Source organism: Populus euphratica, unplaced genomic scaffold (assembly GCF_000495115.2).
Source record: "Populus euphratica unplaced genomic scaffold, PopEup_1.0 scaffold31.1, whole genome shotgun sequence".
NCBI classification, from domain to species: domain Eukaryota; kingdom Viridiplantae; phylum Streptophyta; class Magnoliopsida; order Malpighiales; family Salicaceae; genus Populus; species Populus euphratica.
This window is the reverse complement of record NW_011499850.1, coordinates 3032048-3053204: the sequence shown is the minus strand read 5'-3', so window position 1 is coordinate 3053204 and position 21157 is coordinate 3032048. Positions and strand designations below refer to the sequence as shown.

Sequence of the window (21157 nt, the reverse complement as noted above, 5' to 3'; positions counted from 1 at the left end):
GCCAGCTTGCGCGCACCATGACTAATCTCTACGGCCCACTGAATACCCTGCAAACCCAATAGACATGTAAGGCACCGCGGGGTTGACAGGCGTGTACGCCAGGGCTCGAACCCAGGTACAGTGGAAGGAGACAAGCCCCTTCCACTGCTAGATCAAACACTGATTTGCGACTTTTTTCTCTTCTTGATTTGATTTTTTGTGGCATATTTGTACGAGCTAAGGTTTTTAATTTAATTACAGATTAACTACTATAATAAAAAAAAAAAATCAAAGTTTTCTCAAACTTCATTACAGATTAACTACTATAATAAAAAAAAAAATCAAAGTTTCGTTTGGAAAATAAAGAAAGTGTCCTTTTTCATTAAAAAAAAAATCTATCATCGTTTTTTATTTTTTTATAACTTTATCTTTCAATTCTCTTTTTTTTATTGAATATTTTTTTTACATTTTATCCTTTTTATCACATCCCTTAACATTTTTAATTGATTATCATATTTTTTTTATTTTTTATAAAATTATTATTATCTCATATAAATATCTCAACATCTAATTAATAATCAATTTTACAAATATTTATTTTTATATTAACATTAGCTTTTAAACCTAGCGAAATTAATGAACCAGCTTTTGCTTTTGACAGGTTAAGCTGTGAAGCCTAATTTGATTCAATACATTATCATCTTAATATTAAAAAAATATATATCATCTTGAATTATTTTTTTAATCAAACAACTCTTTTGTCGGTTATTCAAGTTGTCTTGAACACACCATGCCAATAGGGTTAAGGGAAATTTTCATGTGAATTAATTTTAAATTTAAGTTAAGTGAGGTTTTTGGTCAAAAAGTTTTAAAGTTGACCTTCTAGATTAAGTTTAAAATAATGTCAAATAGTTCAATAAGTTTAAATTTCATCTCTTGTTTTTTTTTTAATTGAACCATGTTTTACTTTTTTTTTATTTGACTAAATCATTTAATATTTTATTTATTTTAAATTGATCTTCAAAATTTATTTTGATTTGTTTTTTGTAAGATTATTGCAATCTCAAACAAATATCCAGACATTTGGTTGGTAATTAATTCCACGTACTTTTGTTTTTGTTATCATGTTGTTGAGTAAAAAACAGTTAAAAAGTTATTAAACCCAGCAAAACCTGTAATTCGAGTTGCGAGTATAGTGAGTTAAGTCACATAACTTGAGTCAATTTAATATGTTGTAATTTCAATATTAAAAGAAAAAAAAAGATGTCATCTCAAAATATTTTTTAAAGGCAAATCAAGCTTCTTATTGTTCATCTAGATTGACTTTGGATTTATCAAGTTGACTAAATTGAAACAACTCTTATATGGGTTAATTTTAAATTCAAACTAGATAAATAGTTGAGTCTAGAGAATTTAAGATTAATTTGCTAGGTCAGTTTTAAAAACAATGCCAAATAGCTTATGTAGTTTAAATCTCACCTTTCAATTTTTTGTGTTCGATTGAATTGTTTTTTGTTTTTTTTTTTATTATTATTCAACATTTGTTTTATTTTGTTTTTTACGATATTATTATAATTTTAAACAAACATTTTGATATTTGATTGATATTTAATTTTACAGACTTTTATTTTTATTGTCACACATAAACATGCACGTATAAATGAGATTATTAAATCCAATGAAATTTGTAATCCAGGTTGCAGATTTGACGAATTAAGCTATGAAATCCAAGTTGATTTAATATATAACTATTTTTATATTAAAAAAATATATCATTTTAATTTTTTTTAAAAGCAAATACTATTTTCAACTACAAGTTAATTTTAAATTCAAGTCAACTAATGAGAGCCAAGTTGTGAAAATTTAAAATTAACATATTGAGTTAAGTTTAGTAATAATATTGAATAGTTGAATAATTTTTTATATTATTTTTTTAATATGACCAGCACTACTAGTTTCATATTTATTTTTACACGACAAAGCAAAAAATCAAAAAGCTCATTTTCTCATCACTCTGATTTCATGGGTAATTGTTTGCTTTGAATTTAGACATGGTGCTAAAGTTTCATTCAACAAATTAAAAAAACTTCAAATGATTTTGAACATCTCCCGATTGTGGATTTTTTTTAAAAAAGTTTGATTAAGTCATGAATGGTAATTCTTTTCCTCCCTATTAGGCCTCACTCACCTCCTCGGTAACAAGGCCCAGTGTTTCTTCTTTATTTTCTTCCTTTTCTCCTGGTTGCCCCCCCTCGCCTCCTCAGTCAAGCCCTTTTCTTTTATTCTTTCTTGTTAATTGGCTGGGCTTTATAAGGCTATTCAGTTTCGGCCCTTATTGGGCCTAATCAGGCTTCTCTGTTTTCTCTAGTTGGGATTAATGGGCCTCTCATGTTGCTATTCATTTGGGAACTCATGTTGTTGTTCTGTATGGGCTTTTTATTGTTCTATTTAGGCCCTTTTTGGGCTTACTTCGGCCTTTTATTCTCCTGGACAGTTTGTTGCGCCGAAAAACTCCTGTGCTTCTAATGTTATGTTGTCTAAATTATCAAAAAAAAAAAAAATGCTTTTACAAGAAATGGGAGTACAGTATTTTATTTATTTTTATATATTTAATGATAAATTATATTTTTGAACTAGCTTGAGATAGGTTCTGGACAAAAGTTTAAAAGTTCCTTTAGGTATAATTACTTGATTTTCTCTGATAGCTAACATTATCAACCAGATTTGGGGTTTTGATGTCAACTCTTTAATTCCATTTAGAAACATGCATGAAACAATGTTTTTTCAATTTTTTTTAAAATTTTTAATATACTAATATTAAAAATTATTTTTAAAAAATAAAAAAATTATTTTAATATATTTTTAAACAAAAACTATTTTAAAAAACAATTATTATTATATTCAGACACGTTATTATTATTTTTATATTCACAGACACGTTATTATTTTTATGTAGAGTCATTAAAGTATAGTTTACATTATCATTTCGGCATTAAAAACTGTTTCTTCAGACTTCAAGAATCAAATATTGGTGTAGCAGTTAAGATGCACTCACCAATTTCTGTGACCTGAGCTTGCACTGAAGAATGTCCAAACAACTCCTTGCTGCTAATTCAATTTTCTTCATTTTGCCTGCCTTTTTTTACCCCTTTTTTCTTGTTATATATATGTGTGTTGTCTGTGACTCTGCGGTTCTTGTCATGGGGCATGCCGGGGACGAAAGGGAGAGAGGGTGAGCTCCACCTTGGCATTTGGATTTTGAAGGCACAGATTCATTAATGGGGCATGCCGGTGCATCATTCGGGAGAGAGGGTGAGCTCCACCTTGGCATTCGGATTTTGAAGGCACAAATTCATTAATGGGGCATGCCGGAGCATCATTCTTTTTTAAAATGTTTTCTATTTAAAAATATACAAAAACAATAAATACAATACACACACAAACACACCGACATGATAATGGTTTTTTCTGGGATAGAAACGATGAGAACAAACAGAAACGTCACATGTATTTTGCTCATAGTATATTTCCTGACATATACGTTCGGTTCTTGAATTCTTTCATTTTCTGCAAAAATAAATAAATAAAAAGGCCAGATTTTCATCATAATAGACGTCCTCCTCCATGCTGACGGGTCTCGTTTTTATCACCATGGTTCTCCCGTTGACTTTGAAGGCAAAGGCCCTTTATTTGATAGGGAACGGGTCACGTAAGAGTAGAGTTGGCAAGGTGGTTCCCTCCGCCATAATGGATTTGCAAATGACAGATATTAATGTCAGGGTGGAGTGTAGGGAGGAGAGTTCTATCTTTCTTGCCTTTTCAATTCTTCTTTTGACGAGCACGCTATCCTTGTCTATGCTTGATGTGATAGAGCTCCTGACTCCGAGCTAACTCGCCTCGCTGATTAATGCTATTAATTTATCTACAGACTTTGCTTGATGGTTTGGTTCTTTCTTTGCCACAGCCTATCCCTTTACGGTTCGCTTCCCAGTTGCAAGTTACACCTTGCGTAGACAAAAATTAAGAAAAAATAGTACAAAGATTCTGTTTCTGATTTAAAAAATAGTAAGTAAATGACGTTTTTAGCCTGATTATTACTGAATATAGGTGCTCCTGCCACCTGCAGGCTGTAAAAATTATCTGTAGAAAGATTGGGATGACTTGGTGGGCCTCGTAATATTTGAAAAATAAATAAATAAAACTTTAGAATTTATATTTGATTAGTTTTATATTAATTTGTATTTTTTAAAATTTATATTGTCTGAGATGATAGAGTTTAGAGAGGCAACTCTTGCGGACCTTTTATTTAGAGAAATAAATGTTATTTATATAATTTTTTTAAGATATATATCTTAAAAAATATATATTTTATAAATATCTAAGTTATCAATACTTAAGATATTTATAAAAGGATGGATATTGTATAAAACATTAATTTTTCCATTAAAAAAAACCTTGTATTCCAGATGTTATGAGATATGGAGCACAGAAATAAATAAATTATTAAATTCAAACTCAAATGTCAAAGTTAGAAATAATTATTTTTAATTTAATTTAGTTTTAGTTTTATTAAAAAACTAAATTAAAATTCTTAAAAAATCAAAACTGGTTCAAAATAACAGATTTTAATTTTATTTTTTAGAATAAAAACAGGTTTAAATTGATTTTAACTTATTTTTTTAGTTTAGTTTAATTTTTTTGGTTTGAATTTGATTTAAATTTTTTAGTTTTTAATTTATAAAACTAAAACCGAGCTGAATTAATAATTTTTTTACCGTTTTAATTAATTTAATAAAAAGATTTATAATTCACGTTTTAATTAATTTAATAAAAAGATTTATGATTCAATTATTTTTTTATTTTTTTGATTTTTTTTCACCTCTAATCCTAGTTTATTTTTTTATTATTTTTTTATTTTTTTTCACCTCTAATCCTAGCAACCTCCGAGACAGATGTCGCCTATCCTCTTTTCCTTCACTGTTTTTCCTCTCTTTTACCACCTTTGCTGTAGCACTGAATTCAACGTTAACCAGATGTGAATAACATAGTAGACAGGAGATTGATTGATCTTGCAACAAGTTGCGAGCATTTGATTGTCCTGCTACAGTCACGTTCTGGTGTTAAAAGGGAATGGTAGTAATTATTTTTTGAAATATTTTTATTTAAAAATATATTAAAATAATATTTTTTTAAATTGTTTTTGACATCAACGTATTAAAATAATTAAAAAAATAAATAATATATTAATTTAAAATAAAATAAATTTAAAATTTTAATATGTTGAAGTCATCGTTTAGCATCTGACATGCTCGGGCAGGTAGTTTCTACAGTGAACTGGGTAAAGTTCTCAAGTTCAGTCACTTCCTGTAGATTTCCCAGAATCTTTTCTGAGGCAGATCTAAATTGTTTGCCAAGACCTAACCCGAACTTGTTCCCCTCTTGATTGCTAAAATATAGTAAGTACCACACAGTGAACCCTGTTGAAATCTCGCATGAATAAAGAAATCATTGATCAGCTTCGAGTCTAAAAGTTCCCCAGCTCGGCATGCTTGACTCTCTTTTGGCTTTTACTCTCTGGAGTTTGAACAGACAACCTCGCAACTTTTTCCTGTGAATTAGAAGACAAAATAAACCTGCTAGAAAGTTGCGGTGACAGGACATTAGAGGAGATGGAGCTCTCCTAGTATTGGCAATGCTTTTTCTTGGATCAGTGAAAGGAATGTTGAAGCTGTTTGCTTTTGGGTAGTTGGTAATGGACAGAAAGGGACCTCCCCGGCTGCCTGATCATTGTACTCCCATCTTTATAAAAGTTCGGCAAGGCAAGAACCATTATGAAAAATTGTTACGTTTATTGATTTGTTGGCCATTAACCCAAAAGATCGTCCAGAAATCTTTTTCTGCATTATTAAAACCCGGCCTGATTTGATGGTTCAATCCATTTCTTGAGTGACCCGGGTAACCTGAGATCTAAACTGGAGTGGGTTTTAGTAAAAATAGAGGGAGAATTGGTAGTTTTTTATAAGAAAAAATTTAATATTGTTAAATTAAAAAATTATCAAAATAATATAATTTAAAAAATAATTAGCAAAATAGTATAATTTGTGCTTTCTATGTTTTTAAAACAAGACATCATAAAATATTACATTCTAAGTAGGGAATCGTGATTAAATAAACTTAGTGTTTAAGATAAGGATGCGATTAGTTTTTTTTTTAACTGGACCCACATAAAAAATATTTTTTATTTTTATGAGATATAATTTATATTTTAAAAATATTATATTTTTTAAAAAATCCAACAACTAGAACAAACACACACTTAATTCCCTCAAACAGAAGCAGCCCCTCTCTCTTTCTCTTCAACCACCGCGCACACAATCTCTCTATAAAAGAACTAGTCGGAATCCCCTTATCTAAGCCTTAAAACATCCCAAAAAAAGAAAAAAAAATCCATCAATTTACTGTGGATTAGGGCTTTTTTCATATCTTCAATCTTTGTATTGTATAGATTCTTCAACATTTAGCTCATCGGAGATAACTACAAATTTGAGTAATCATGCTCTGTATGGTGGCGCTGAAAAGGGCACTATGGAACATGAAATAAAGACTACAATAATGGACTATTTGAATATTGATTAGCCATGTTTTTTAGTCCAGCGATAAGAGAATTTTTTTTTTTTTTGGATTCAAGTTTTATTATATATATTGTTATCCTCGTAATATTTTATATATTTATTGGACTTACAAAATATTTAATAGATCATCGGATTAACCGTGATACACGTAAATTAATCTGGATATCCACATAAATATATATATATATATAAAACATGGCTAAACAATACTAAAATTCAGGATTTTTTTTCACTTACAGACTACAATAATGGACTATTTGAATATTGTTTAGCCATGTTTTTTAGTCCAGCGACAAGAGAAATTTTTTTTTTCATTCTTATTATATATGTTATTATCCTTGTAATATTTTATATATTTATTGGATTTACAAGATATTCAATAAATCATGAAATTAACTGTAATATACGTAAATTAATCTAGATATCCACATAAATATATATATAAAAAAAACATGGCTAAACAAGGATTTTTTTTCACTTATATGGAAAGGAAGAGTCATGGGGAGAGAAATAATGCATATAATTTTTTCCTTTTGGTTTTTAATATGTTATATATAAAAATAATAACATCATTTCACACAATTTAAAATTTTAGCTAGTTTGTCCAAAAATGTAAAGTATACCTTTTCAAATTGCAAAGATAAAAAAAACAAATTATAGAAGGTTATATAATAATATTTTTAAGTGCTTGTAATAGATTTTATAATATAAAATTATTGTGAAGTTTGATTAATATGGAAATATTAAATGACCGTCGAGGAATATCTAAGAGTGTTTGTTAGATGAATAAATAGAATACATCGAATTCAAATATTCAAATGCAGAATCATGTATATAAAAATTAATGAAAAATTGATTTTTTTTTGGAAATCTTGACCATTAATTGTTTGCAATATAGTGATTTCTAGAATTAAAAAAATTTGATCGATTACGATTTTTTAAACCCATTTCTTTTTAATTATTATATTTTTTAAACCCATTTCTTTTTAATTATTTATTATTTTTTTTGTTAAACTCTGTCAGATAAAGAAAAGCACAAGATAATAACCCGTTACTGCAAGTAAAATAAAGTTCAGTTTTTTTTTTAAATGATTTTTATTTAAAAATAAATTAAAATATTTTTTATTTTTTAAAATTTATTTTTAATATAACAATTTTTTAAAATCATTTAAATTATAACACTTCTTCTTTAAAATGTTTTTCATTTTAAAACACTTTAAAATAATATTTTTTATTTTTTAAAAATTAATTTTGATTTTAGTATATAAAAATAATATCAAAAAATCAAAAAATTATTAATTTAATGCAAAGCATACCTGGGCCTAAACCGACTGTGCCGGTCAACATTCCTCCTTCCCTCACAAAACTAATAAGAAACCCCAATCTTTGCTCTCTCTCTTTCAGTCATTTGCTCTTTCCTTCTCTCTCTAAAAATCTCCACTGAGAGAAACTTCAATTCGCTTTTCAATTCGCTTACAGTAGTAATACTTCACATTTTCTCAGGAACTTTCCCATTCATTTTCTCTAGAAAAAAGAAAAGAAAAGAAAAGAAAATCTCGAGCGTTGTAGAGGAATGTGTCAGCCTTATTTACCATGTGGTGGGGGGTTGACTGAAACGACACAGTTTAAAAACCCACCTTTACTTAGGAGGTAACAGCAGATCTCTCTCTCTCCATCTCGTTTTTAACAATGCAGAATGGAATCTTTATGCTTCGAGGCTCGTTTTGAATATACAATGGAGGGCCTTTTGTAGTTTTTTTTTTTTTAGTGTATACAAATCCTGTCTTTAGTGAATAGTTGAAGCTATTTTGGTGTGTTTTGAAGTTGGTTGTTTTTAAAAGGAATTTTTTTGGGCTGATTTGAGGGAAAAAGTTTAAGGGTTTTTTTTGTGTTTTTATGCGAGGTTCAGTTGAGTGAACCTTAGTGGTGGTTGAAGTATAAATTTGCTAAAAAGAAGTATAATCTTTTTTGAAGCTTCAAGTTTTGTTTGGTGAATGTGGGTACTAGAAGTGGAGAACTGAAGGGGGTTGTGATATTTAAGCGTTTTGTGCTGGTTTGAGCTTCAGTTGTTTGGCTGAATGGGGGACTCGGTGAATTCTCTTGGTGGGTTCCGGGTGATTTGGTTTAATTTAAGGAGGATTTGAGGGGAGCTTGGTAAATTTGGAAATTTGGGTGGCTTTGAGGGAACAAGGTGAAGATCTCTTGGAAAACTGTGTTAAATTAAAGGTGTTTGGAACAATGTCTGGAGCTCCAAGAGTGAAGTCAATGAATGTGACTGACTCTGAGGCCAGGTCTGTGTTAGGACCTACTGGAAATAATAAGGCAGGACCATTGAGTGCGCGGAAACCTGCTTCAAAACAATTGAGGAAGGTTGAGAAATCAGCGGAGGAGGTTAGATTAGGGGAAGAGAAGAAAACCCTTATAGTGCCCGCTGTCGGTACTTTATCCCCTAAATCACATTCTCTCAATATTTCTTCAGTGCTTCTCCGCCATGAGCTGTTATTGCATTCCAATTTGTCACTAAATGCTTCTTGTTCATCTGATGCTTCCACTGATTCATTTCATAGCCGAGCATCTACTGGGAGGTTGACTCGGTCAAATAGTGCAGGGACTAGAAAGAAGCAGTATGTTTCAAGGCCAAGAAGTTTTGTTTCTGAAGGGGGTTTAGAATCTCCACCATCTCCTAATGATTCACAGTCCAAGAAAAGTTGTGCCTGGGTGACACCAAATACGGGTATGTTTTCGCATCTTAGATTTAAGATTTTTTATTTTTCTTTTCATGAAGATACATTTGAATACTGCCACTAATTATAAGTTGAGCCTCGCAAGCTGTATATGCTAACTGTTACTAGTTTGTGTTTCTGAACCGTATAGAAAATCTAACAGAGAATTCATTTAAGCTTAATCCTATGAATGTGTTATAGGTTACGTAGTTTATTATGGGCTGCGTTACATGCCTTAAAAGTTCCCAGCACAAAAATGAAGGTTATTTTGGAAGTGCTTTTTCTAATATATATATAGAGTTATATTGCAAGGCGAGGCTTGTAGATGAGATGCGATGGTTATGATTGAATAAATAATGCAGCCCTGCTTCCTGCTGCTCTACTCAATTGTTGCTTCTGAAAGTTGGTCCAGACTTTCAGGTACCCAAGATTTCTACCTGGAATTGACCTCATTAAAGCTGGTTCAGTTACCCAGTTGAAACTCATTTTATCTACTGGAGGCTGAAGTGTTATTCTTGAAGAACTGAGCTAAAACAGCTGAAACTGGGCTTGGTTCATTCTTGGATTGTTCTAAAACAAATATAATTTTGATGCTACTAGTAATTTGTATAGCTTGAAAAGTGCTCTCTGTTGTAGATTTTAAGATTTTGATGTAGTTACAGGGCCCATAGCTAGTCATTTTGACTTTCCATCTTTCTGGTGCATTGACTTGGATCGTTCACTTGAGATTTGCAAGCTTTTGCCTTTCAATACGAACTATTTAATATGAGATGAAATGGAGCATATAGTTCTTCTGATTTTGGGAAGTCGACAAATCATTGATTCCTAACTGTATGTTTGCACTTTAAGTTTTGTGTTTTGAGAGTAAATATGTTGTTTAAATAACAAAATTATGCAGTTTTTCGTTCTCTTTTCCTCTCTGTTGTCTGATATGCCTCCTTCCATGTTTTTATTTATGTTAGTTTTAGAAAGGAATTCACAAGTCTGTTAAATTGAAACTACCTTCTTGTATCATCATTGCAAAAAAAAATAAAAAAAAATGAAAGGCAATGTGCACATGCTTTTATCAATATTGATTGGATTCAATTTCATGTTTGATGCAGGTACCATCTGTTGTATAATACTCCTCCTCCCATGTTTTTACTTGTGTCGGTGTTAGAAAGGAATACACAAGTCTGTTAAATTGAAATTACCTTCTTGTATCATCATTGCAAAAAATAAAAAAAAAGACTGTGCACATGCTTTTGTCAATATTGATTGGATTCATTTTCATGTTTGATTTAGGTAGTAATCGAAGTATATGAATGTCACTTAGGAATTGTTGTGTCGTGTGTTACTTAAGCATGTCAATTTGCTAAATAGCATTGTCCACATGCTTTAGCTATGCTTATTTTGGATTTTATTGCTGATCCGTTTTGAAATTGAAACCAGTAAGTATATGAATGTCACTTAGGAATTGTTGTGTCGTGTGTTACTTAAGCATGTCAATTTGCTAAATAGCATTGTCCACATGCTTTAGCTATGCTTATTTTGGATTTTATTGCTGATCTGTTTTGAAATTGAAACCAGATCCATGTTACGCCACTTTCCATGATGAAGAATGGGGAGTTCCCATACATGATGACAGGTATGTAATTGCAATATTGCTTGCACCTGTCTACTTGTTAAAAGATCTGTGATTCCTAGTATGATTATCTGTTTTAACGGCTATTTGCTTGATACTTTTATCTTCATGCAGGAAGTTGTTTGAGCTTCTTGTCCTTTCAGGTGCTTTGGCTGAACTTACTTGGCCTGCTATTCTAAGCAAAAGGCACATTTTTAGGTACCATGCCTATTCAACTTCCATGATTTTCAGCTGCTAACATGCTCATTAATAAACTCTGACCATCACATCATCTGTCCTTTCGCAGTCTCTTCCTCCTTGCAGTAATTGTATTGATAGATGGAGTTTATAAACCAGTTTCATTTGCAGGGAAGTTTTTGCAGATTTTGATCCAGTTGCAGTCTCAAAATTTAATGAGAAGAAGATTATTGCACCTGGAAGCACTGCAACCTCCCTATTATCAGAACTTAAGCTCCGTGCTATCATTGAGAATGCACGCCAAATATCTAAGGTAGATTCTCGCTTGTTTTAAGCTCTTTTTTTATTCTGAGCAGCAGAAACATTCACTTGCATAGGGCGCTGAATTTTTCTTATCTGTGGAAGATTGAAAGATCAGACTGGCTATCTAAGTAAATCCAATTTATCCTGGTTTTTTATGTTACTCTCAGTTTAGCCTAGTGTCAAAATAGCTTTTGGAGAACTCATCATTTTCTTCATCAAGTTGGGTTTGTTTATGCTTCATTGTCGTAGTGCTGATTACCTTAATTGGATCAGTGCATTTGTATTGGGGACCACTCATGATCTCTTGTTTGTGAAAGAATTCAAATGGCACACAACGTGAGCTTAATGATCATTTGACCAGTTTGGTTTGGTGAAAAGTAGTTGAGTGGTGGTCATGATTTCCCCTGTAATTTTTATGAATCTTACTGCACAAATTATAATATTACAACCTAGCTTGACTTTGGTAAGCTTACAGGACAAACTATAATGTTGCAAGTTTAAAACCACACAGCTTGACTTTAGTATCTTAACTTACCTCGAGAGTTGCTCATGCAACCTAATTATTCGTTTTCTTCAAGATGCCAGCTTGCCTGGTCGGTAACTCACAATTTATTTATCTGACTACGACTTCCAGTCATTAGCCACTTAACTTTGTTACTTAAGTCAGTTGTGATTGCGTACTTCATATATTTGCTATGATTATCATTTGCAACTAACCTTTTACAGGTTTTGTTGATGCCAGGTCATTGATGAGTTTGGGTCATTTGACAAGTATATTTGGAGCTTTGTGAACTTCAAGCCTATAGTTAGCAGATTCCGGTATCCTCGACAGGTTCCCGTGAAAACTCCCAAAGCAGATGCAATTAGCAAGGACCTTGTAAGAAGAGGATTCCGCAGTGTGGGGCCCACAGTCATCTACTCATTCATGCAGGTGGCAGGGATAACAAATGATCATCTCATTAGTTGCTTCAGATTCCAGGAGTGTTTAGACGCTGCAGAAGGGAAGGGAGAAAATGGCATCAAGTCTGAAGATATAAAAACCAACGACGTCATGGAATCGAAAATATCCATAGCTATTGATGAATTGAGTTTCTCCTCAGAATGACACTGGCGGCACATGGAGCTCCAGGTTCAGTGACTAGTTTGCCCTAGTGACTGATTCTCAGCTGCTCGTCAGGTAGCTGTGGAGATGTCTTTTTTGTATAAATCTTAATGAATTCTTATGCATGCTACGGATTCTTAGATTGTAGATTACTAAAAACGAATTGAATTCACTGATGATTGTGCTGTAGATGTGACCTGTTCGAGTGAAGCCATGAAAATTAATGTTGATTTTTTGTACAGTAAAAATAGCCAGTAATTACAATATCTCCACTTGATCCCACCATGGACATCAGGAAGCAGAATTTACCATTTATCAGTATCATACATTTGCACCCTCTGATTCATGCTTATGATCTTGCATGCATAGGGTGGACAGCCTCGGCAGGTGCTGGACAGCTCAAAAACTTTCAACCATTCAGTCCAGTTCGACTCGAAATGGTGGTATTTAAGGGCACACAATTTGATGTCCCCCGAGGACAAGACATGTTTGTAGGTTACACCTGTTTCATGTTTGAAGTAAGTGATGGCTGATGGATACATGGGCTTGGGAATCTGTGTGATTTATCTTTCGTGGTTATGATTAAAAAAAATAAATTGCATGTAATATAATAATTAAAAAAAAGGATATGTAGCTACGATTTGTGATTTTCTTATTTTTTTTAATTTATATTTGTTTTAAAATGTATTGAGCCTATCATTATATATAATTTTTACACACCCACAAAATATCCTCAATACTTTTTCATAAAAAATTAAAATTATTTTAATATTTTTAGATGTGCTGATATAAGAAAAAAAAAATTTTTAAAAATTATTCTCATACCAAACGTAACTACCATTTCTAAAGCAACATCTCTACCCTCTGGGGAGCAATACAAATGCAGTTTCTTAGAAGCTCGCAAATTTAACACGGAATTGGTTGGGCCTCATGACTTGTGAACCGAGCCGAAGAAGCCCAGATGAACATTGATCTTGAGAGGGGGGAAATTGACAATATCAAAATCCAAATCCCAAAGGATGCAGCCAACACATCGAGCGAATCAAAATAATACAGCTGGACATTAATTGCTCAGCTGTGACAACCATTTCATCAAGGATGGATGTGTGGCGCCCCTTTGCAGCAACCTTCAATGCTCTGCTTAGCTCCTCAATTACCTCTTAAAATGGGCACATCTACCATATCTACCTCAGGGTGCTTGATGAAGCCATAAATAACTAGCAGATTGATCACTCAACAAATAGGCACCTTTAAAGCTGCCACCTACCCTCTAGTGATAGTCTGAGATCCACGGCAGGAAAGTGAGAAAGCTGCTCCAGAAATGGAGATATTGAAATGGGTCCCAATCAAGACAAGGAAAAATGGATGCCAGCCATCTCTCTGTTATGCACTACTATTAGCCTACTCCAAACTGAGCTGGGAGGGTGTACAATACCAAATATACAACTCTTACTGAATCACTGCAGGAATATGGTAAGTTAAGGGGGGGGAAATAGATACAAAAAAAAGAAGACATCCTCAAACCTGATAATGTATTTTGAGAGCTACATGACTTCCATAAAATGACGGCCATCCCCTGGTAATCTTTATACTGTACCCCAGACAGAAGGGGGTCCTTCGGCTTTTCAAATTTTCAGCAAGGTTTGATTTCAAATCCTATGCTCAGAAGGGTCCGAGCTGATTCTATTGCCTTCTCCTTCTCACCCCCGAGATCAAGGGTTTCACCAGTTAATTCGCCTTCCTTTCCAACCGACCACTGGGTTGAAGTAGCTTGGCCTTGCAATGCATCGGCTTTCTTAATTGCCAAGTTGCTCATTGAAGCAGGAGCAGCTGCAGCAACAAGTGGAGCACTTGGTGGGCCATGTCGCTTCTTCGGTACAGGCATGTCATGGTCATGTACTCCCTTGTATGTTATAATGACAGCATTTGTGTTATCCACTGCTGTTTCAATGTGCTTTCGGACAGGACATCCAGCTGAAGTGCATCTATAATAGTTCCTGTAAAATTCATTCAAGCAATAGATCACAAGTAAGATTTGATGCATGAACCAGTTTATATTTGGAAGTTGTAACTCAGATCAATGAAGGAAACGCATAATGTAAAGCTTTTGAACTGGTTATTATCCTGGAAGTTACTCCCTCAGTTCAATGAGGTTGAGATTCCATTGAGTCACATCTGTGAATATTCTAACACGATAAAAATTCTTATCAGTCTCTAGAACACCTACTCTAAAGAATCCTTTAATTAGAGCAGGATGGATATGTGCATGCAAAAACAATGTTGTAAAGCACATGCAGCCAGGTGGTATTCAGGAAGCTAACTCAAAAGTACATCAAGAAGCACAGACAAGTCATAATCTGGAGGAAATGAGCACAGGACCAGTTTCTATCCGGCGGATGCCTGCTGGCATGCATTGCAGGATATGCAGTTGCAGGGTTAAGAGTTGATTACAATCCCAGTGAGTATAGAAGTCTTGGACTTGTCATTAATTGATAAACCAACTCAAGTTAACATGCAAGATTAGTGATTATATTCTCTCGCAGAAAAAAAAACTATAGCCATGAAATGATATCAGTTACCAGAATAGGTACATAATTTTTTTTATTCTTCCAACTATGAAAAACCATCTATTTTATATTAAAAATAAGTACCTTCTAAGTTTCTGAACTTGGATTCTTGGAAAAGTTCGATTGGAAGTGCCTCTTAACATTTAGATAAAAAGATAGCTGAGACCACAAGTGTTGACCAAAAACCTAAGGTTCTTATAGAGTTTTTATTTGAGCAGGCTAAAGATGCTATGATCTTGTGAAGGGATTGAGTGGGCCGAAATACATCCAAGCTTTAAAAAATTACAATGTATCAAATGAAAAAAAGCATGAATGAAAAAATATCTCTTGATTTAAAGAAATGAAAATTCACATCATAATTACCCATTTAAAGCTACGAGAAGCATCATGAAAAGGTCAAACTAAGGAAGCAACTTGTAACTTGAACATAGTAGTCCAAACCTTAAAGCCAACAGGTCGCTGTATTTTACCTAACACCAGAAAACCACCTTCTTGACATCTTAAAATGAAATGATGCTGTATTCACTGCTCATAATCCATAAATGACGGGGAACTGGAAATCCTTGCAGGGTGTTTGTCGTGAACTAGTTATATTTGAGGCTTGCTCTTTAATTGGCATATAAGGAAGCATGCCATGAGAACATAAAAGGGGGGCATAATCCTACAAGAGACAATGTTTTCAGCAACTTTCAAGCGTGTCCCTTTTCCTTCTTGGTTTCCAGGTATCATTTCGTTTTTCAGAATTAGAAGTGCTATCAACCAGTTAGAATTGAGGCCTACTTGATTCAAGTTGAGTTACATGTTTCAGTTTTTAACTGGGAGTTTTGGATGGGTTTTGAGGCCTCTAATGAGCTTTACCATGAAGAGTGCTATCCAATTTTCAGGGCAACCATCAAGTTTTAAGGGCATTAAATTTGTAATTCAAACAAGGGTTGAAGATGTGTTTAGACTTTCAAACTTTAGAATAAGCTAGGACAATACAACCTATGACAATGGCATACAGAAAATGAGAGGGTCAAAACAGTATTAACCAACAAAGATCATGCCTAGCTTGAGCCATGTCCAATAGCACTACTGTGCATAAAGAACGGAAGACATTCAACACACCCACAATGCACTTGAAGATATGAAGACGGTGACATGGCTTCAGAAAATGGAACAATACAAGGTGCAAAAGTACATACATGAACATGAATAAGTCAACTCCATCCCTCAAAACATCAAGGGTTCAGTTAGATAATATTTGAACCCATCTGAGGCTTCCATGGAAGCTATAAAAAAACAGATCTTAGCAACCAACACATCTCTCCCCAACAAAAAGGGAACACAAGCTGTCAGAACTCCTATAACTTATCAATAGGACAGCATCTAAGATGATGAACCAAGTCACCATCACAGCAGTGCTCATCAGAATCTGCCTCACTTTATATCCACAATCTGAACACTTAGAAGAACGGTTGTTCACACAAAGCATGAGACCTTCAAAAATCACATTTTTAAGCCTTGAAACTATCTTGTCAAACAGCCCCTTACTTTTAAAGCTCCCAAAACAAAATCAGGCAGGTTCACCTCGAAATTTAGCATCTGAAAGTGGCTCATAATACAACTCCACTGCCCTTTACTCTGCAGATAATCTAGAAAGGGACCTCAAACACTACTTCTTAATCCTCAAGAGTGAACTTCAGGCCCCCCTTGTGCCCATTCCTCCTACCCCAATAAGAAAAGAAAGGGAAAAAAAAGAGGAAGAAGAAAAAGAATCACCAAAGGCAGTCGCTGCACTGTCACTGCATATCAATCATACAATCAAGCCTTCAAGGGGACAGGGACACTAAATATAGCACAAGTCCCAAATTCGTTCTTGACAGCCCTATTGAAATAATTGTGGGAAACACCTTAGCATCTTCATTTGGTTGTTCAGTATTGTAAGTGCACCAGTCATGTTACAAGGAATATACTACCACAGATACTGATCTAGAGGACATGAATTTATGAGAAACATCCTGTATGCCACTAGTGCTTCAGTATTTATAGGTTGGAAAATAATTTCACATCTACCAAATTTAAATGCAACTCAACGTATATGTCATCTGAAATTGGCTACTTGTTGGCCAAGAAAATGTCTGATAGCTACGAACAAAAACATGGTGATATTATAAGGGTTCAACCACACATCATCAAGCCAACTGAGCACCTAGTAACATAGGCACTACAAAAAAAAAAAAAAAGATAACAAACTAAAACTTTACAATGCAAGATCACACTGGAATTTACATAGCATTGTCATAAGATAACATGTTATTGATTTATTAAGTCAAAATTGTCAAACATACATGGAAAATTCAAGAAATAAAAACCGAACCTGGGATGAGGATTTCCCTTCACCATCTTCTGTCCATACTTCCGCCATCTATATCCATCACCTGAGATCCCCACATCACCTGCTGCATGAACGATGAATTTAGGTTTTTTTCCAGGTTTAAGGACAGCTTTCGAGCATTCTAAGTTTCCCTTCAATCTGGTCAGAAATGAGCAAAAAGCATTATCTCCAACACTGACTTTACAGAAGAATAACAAGAAGTGCTAACATCACTTAGAATTAAAGTTTGAGGAAACCAAATTCACAAAAAAGATTGCCTTCGTTTTGGCTCAGGTTCACTGATATTCTCCTCTTTTATTTGAGTTTCCTTGTTCTCATCTGAGCTGCTTGCACTCTGTCGTTTTCTTTCAGATATTGCGGATGTTTCTTGTACAAGTTCAATTGACAATGTGGCAGGTTCTGAGTCTTTGAGCATTCTGACGGTATGCTCAGTTACAGTGGTCTGCAAAATAGGCCCAACAGATAATCCAGTCCTGCTTTTCCTTGTGCTTCTATTCTTCCGAGGTGGATCATGACTGTGCATTCCTTTATTAACAATCTCAATCACATGGCCTGAGTGATCAGAACATTCAATCTTTTTAGCACAACAGTCAAAATAAGTGCACTTGTAGTAACTTCGAGAACCTCTAGGACTCTTCACTTGCTTCTGGCCATATTTACGCCAGTTGTATCCATCTGGAATAGATGTCTTCGCTACAGGAACATAGAGAGCCTTGAGCTCAGCAGAACTTTGGTTCCCTGCTTCTGATATACATGCATTCTTAACCTCTGGGGGAGACAATTTTTTTACTGGAGGAGTTGGACTTGGAGCAGACGAGATAGGTTGTGTAACAGAAGTTGGTGACAATTCCGACAAGGAAGTTGGACATACAGAAGGCTGAAGCTGATTTTGGGTCTGGGCTCCAGAAGTCTTGTCTGCTACCCTTCCCAAAACTTCCTGGTGCGACAACCCTACTTGCTCCTATGAAAAAAAAAATGCACAATTAAAAAAATTGTTCATTTGGCAAACATTGTACCAAGCAGCTAAAAGTTCATGAAAATGGTCTAATGTTTTCTCACTTTTGGGAAATTTACAAGAGCATACATCCAGTGCTTTATTGGAAAGGCATAAAGTGCACCCATTGACTTATTGTGAGCCAGGTTCCACACTTTTATTCCAGAGAGAATTTTCAACAAAGGGACAATCATTTTTTCTTCTTTCTTGGACAATATTCACTACCCAATGCAAAGAGTTACAAGCAGCATAAGACACCAAACAACTATTAAGTCACCTTTGCAGAAGCAAGTCAGTCAAGGTTTAACAAAGTCTCTTCCTACATTTATGAACACTTCATTGCCTCCACATTGCAGTCTGACCATTTGCTTAAGTTCAACTTCCCATGCAGTTGACTTGCCCCCTTTATCCTCCATCTCAATGCTTTAGTTTTTCTGGTTCTGCTTGCACTATCCCAATTTTGAACCATTTTTATGGTGTTTCCAAAAGTTAAACTAATAAATCTAAAACCATTGGACAGCACTCCTATTTTTAGGGTTAATTAGATCCACAATTCCACCCTTAAAGCAGCACTTTATAAGTTAATGGCTCTCCCCTTTTCTTCCTCTTCTTTCTTTTTCTAACTGCAGGGAAGTGGAGTTTTTCACAGAATTTACCAACTAACAAAGTGTCCCCCCTTTTGTTTCTGAAACAAACAACCACAAGACCCGAAAATGAAACTTTCAATCAGTGGCATGTGAACTTAAAGAGTTATACTCAAATCATCTATGTTAAGCTTTCAGTAACAGCAATAACTTCCACTCAGGGAACCTAAACCCCCACTCAAAATCACTTCATCAACTCCATAAACCCTAGAACTAAAAACTTCCACCACCACCACCAACAACAGCAAATCACACATCAATACTCTAAAACTTCCATTTACCAACTAGAAAAAATAAATAAATAATTGAGGTGTCACAAATTGCTAAGCAAGAAAATGAAATAAATAAATAAGCTTCAGCTACTAACCTTGTATTCAGCTTCCACGTGCGTCTCTGCCGCTGAATTTCCTTTCAAACCTGCAAGATCATCTACAGAAATTACGGGAAAAAAAACACTGTGTGTGTGTGTGTGTAAAACAGAATTACCTGAATACTGATCATTCTCCTTCGGTAGTATCTCCGTGGAAGACAGCGGCATCACCGTTAGGGTTTCCACTTGCTCCTCCCTCACCTCCTCCTCCTTCTGCGGACTCGGTACGATTTGCTGCAACTCACTGAGTTGACTCTCCTTCTCTTTCTCTTCCTCCTCCTCTTCTTCTTCCTCATTATAATTGCCTTCTAATTCCTCTTCTCCTACAAAGTCACCGTCGTTTTGTTCATTTCCTTCACTTTTATGTTCCTTATTTTCTACTGCGAGAGCTTCAAAGCTCTCACTCTCTGCCATGGCCAACTGAGTACAGTTCGGAAACAGTTCCAACTGCCTCTATTTTTTTAATTTTGTACCGAAATTAAAAGCCGAAACCGATTTATCGGATTTTTTAAGAGATGGAAAGTGAAGGGGCTGCTTTGCTTTGCTAGCGAGGGTATATGTGTCTTTGACTACAATTGACTCAGGTGGTTTTTTTGGTAAGCGAGTGTGACTGACCAACGCCGTTCATTTCTCCATTCGTTTAGCTGATCATGATTTGACAGGTTCTCTTAACGGCGGGTGGCCGTCTCTTGATGCCCTTCTTTTTCTACTATAACTATACAGTGATCAACTATCCGTGCTTTTCTGCGGCACAATGAAAAGTTAATTATTGCATTAAAAAAATCTGTGAGCATTTTTTTTTTTTTTATTGCATGTTGTAAAATATTTCGAACGAGGATAGATTTTTTTACCAGTGTCTCAAATCAATTTAGTCATCGTGTTAATAAATAAATAAAAATTAGTGTGCCTTATTCAACAGCTTCAGGACCTATTTATTTTTATATTGTTAAAATATTTTTAAATAAATTTATTTTTTTATTTTTTATTTACTTCAAATTAATATTTTTTTGATATTTTTAAATTATTTTAATGTGTTGATATCAAAAATAATTTTTTAAAAATAAAAAAATTATTTTGATATATTTTCAAATGAAAAACATTTTGAAAAACAATCACAATTATAATTTTAGATAAATTCTAAAAATAAATTGATTAATTTGTTTAAATAGTGATGCGAATAAAAAAAATAAACTACTAAATTTTAACTTAGTTCCAACTTAAATATAAAATAATATATTGATAAAGGATTGAGTCCCGAGAGAATTTCAAGAAGTGAAATAAAAATATAATAAGTTAATATATTAAATTTACTATTTGGATAATAAACATGAGTACAATAAGTTAAATTGATTGGATAATTTATTTATTTTTCCTTTTTTTTTTTATTGAGCATTAATTGATCTTAAATTGGATAAATCTAGAACTAAATTTAAAAGTTATAAAAAGAATTAGAGACAAGATTTAAGAAGTAAATAAATGTTAAAGGATTTAATTGGAAAAATATCAGCATAAAGAAAGAGAGAGAAAAAGAAAAAAAAAACCATCCCCTGAGGAATCTATTGAGCTGTAAAATTTGAAAGCCCAGAGTCATGAAATTCTAGACTCGAGTTTAACTAAAAAATTTATTTCTCAACTGATGTATTGTTGAAGAATAAAATAAAAAAA

General features: G+C 33.6%; 2 protein-coding genes and 2 long non-coding RNA genes across 6 annotated transcripts; 2 read left to right on the top strand and 2 right to left on the bottom strand.

Moving 5' to 3' along the window:
* The first annotated feature begins 8002 nt into the window (after nt 1-8002).
* Nucleotides 8003-13081, top strand: LOC105121177 (uncharacterized). Of its 2 annotated transcripts, XR_841502.1 has the most exons (6): nt 8003-9345; nt 10904-10961; nt 11073-11156; nt 11307-11448; nt 12181-12615; nt 12910-13081. XR_841502.1 is itself a non-coding variant. In XM_011019727.1 (5 exons), exons 1-5 carry the CDS (start codon nt 8850-8852, stop codon nt 12541-12543), a joined length of 1143 nt encoding a protein of 380 aa, XP_011018029.1. In that variant the 5' UTR covers nt 8003-8849; the 3' UTR covers nt 12544-12822. The 2 variants fall into 2 exon arrangements, 1 of the variants encoding a protein (XP_011018029.1); XM_011019727.1 differs by lacking the exon at nt 12910-13081 and having other exon boundaries at nt 12181-12822.
* LOC105121176 (uncharacterized) lies at nt 9461-10897 on the bottom strand. Its single transcript, XR_841501.1, has 2 exons — nt 10779-10897; nt 9461-10640 (listed from the first exon to the last, which is right to left on the bottom strand). It is a non-coding gene; the product is annotated as an uncharacterized LOC105121176 (long non-coding RNA).
* A 299-nt stretch (nt 13082-13380) lies between the features above and the next one.
* Nucleotides 13381-20008, bottom strand: LOC105121179 (probable WRKY transcription factor 32). 2 transcript variants are annotated; one of them, XM_011019728.1, is made up of 5 exons: nt 19609-20008; nt 19490-19551; nt 17742-18445; nt 17467-17622; nt 13381-14537 (listed from the first exon to the last, which is right to left on the bottom strand). In XM_011019728.1, the coding sequence occupies exons 1-5, from the start codon at nt 19904-19906 to the stop codon at nt 14174-14176; spliced, it is 1584 nt and encodes a 527-aa protein (XP_011018030.1). In that variant the 5' UTR covers nt 19907-20008; the 3' UTR covers nt 13381-14173. The 2 variants fall into 2 exon arrangements, with proteins under 2 accessions (XP_011018030.1, XP_011018031.1); XM_011019729.1 differs by having other exon boundaries at nt 19490-19539; nt 19609-20004.
* LOC105121178 (uncharacterized) lies at nt 14535-17337 on the top strand. The gene is made up of 2 exons (XR_841503.1): nt 14535-16049; nt 16081-17337. It is a non-coding gene; the product is annotated as an uncharacterized LOC105121178 (long non-coding RNA).
* Nucleotides 20009-21157: the final 1149 nt, after the last annotated feature.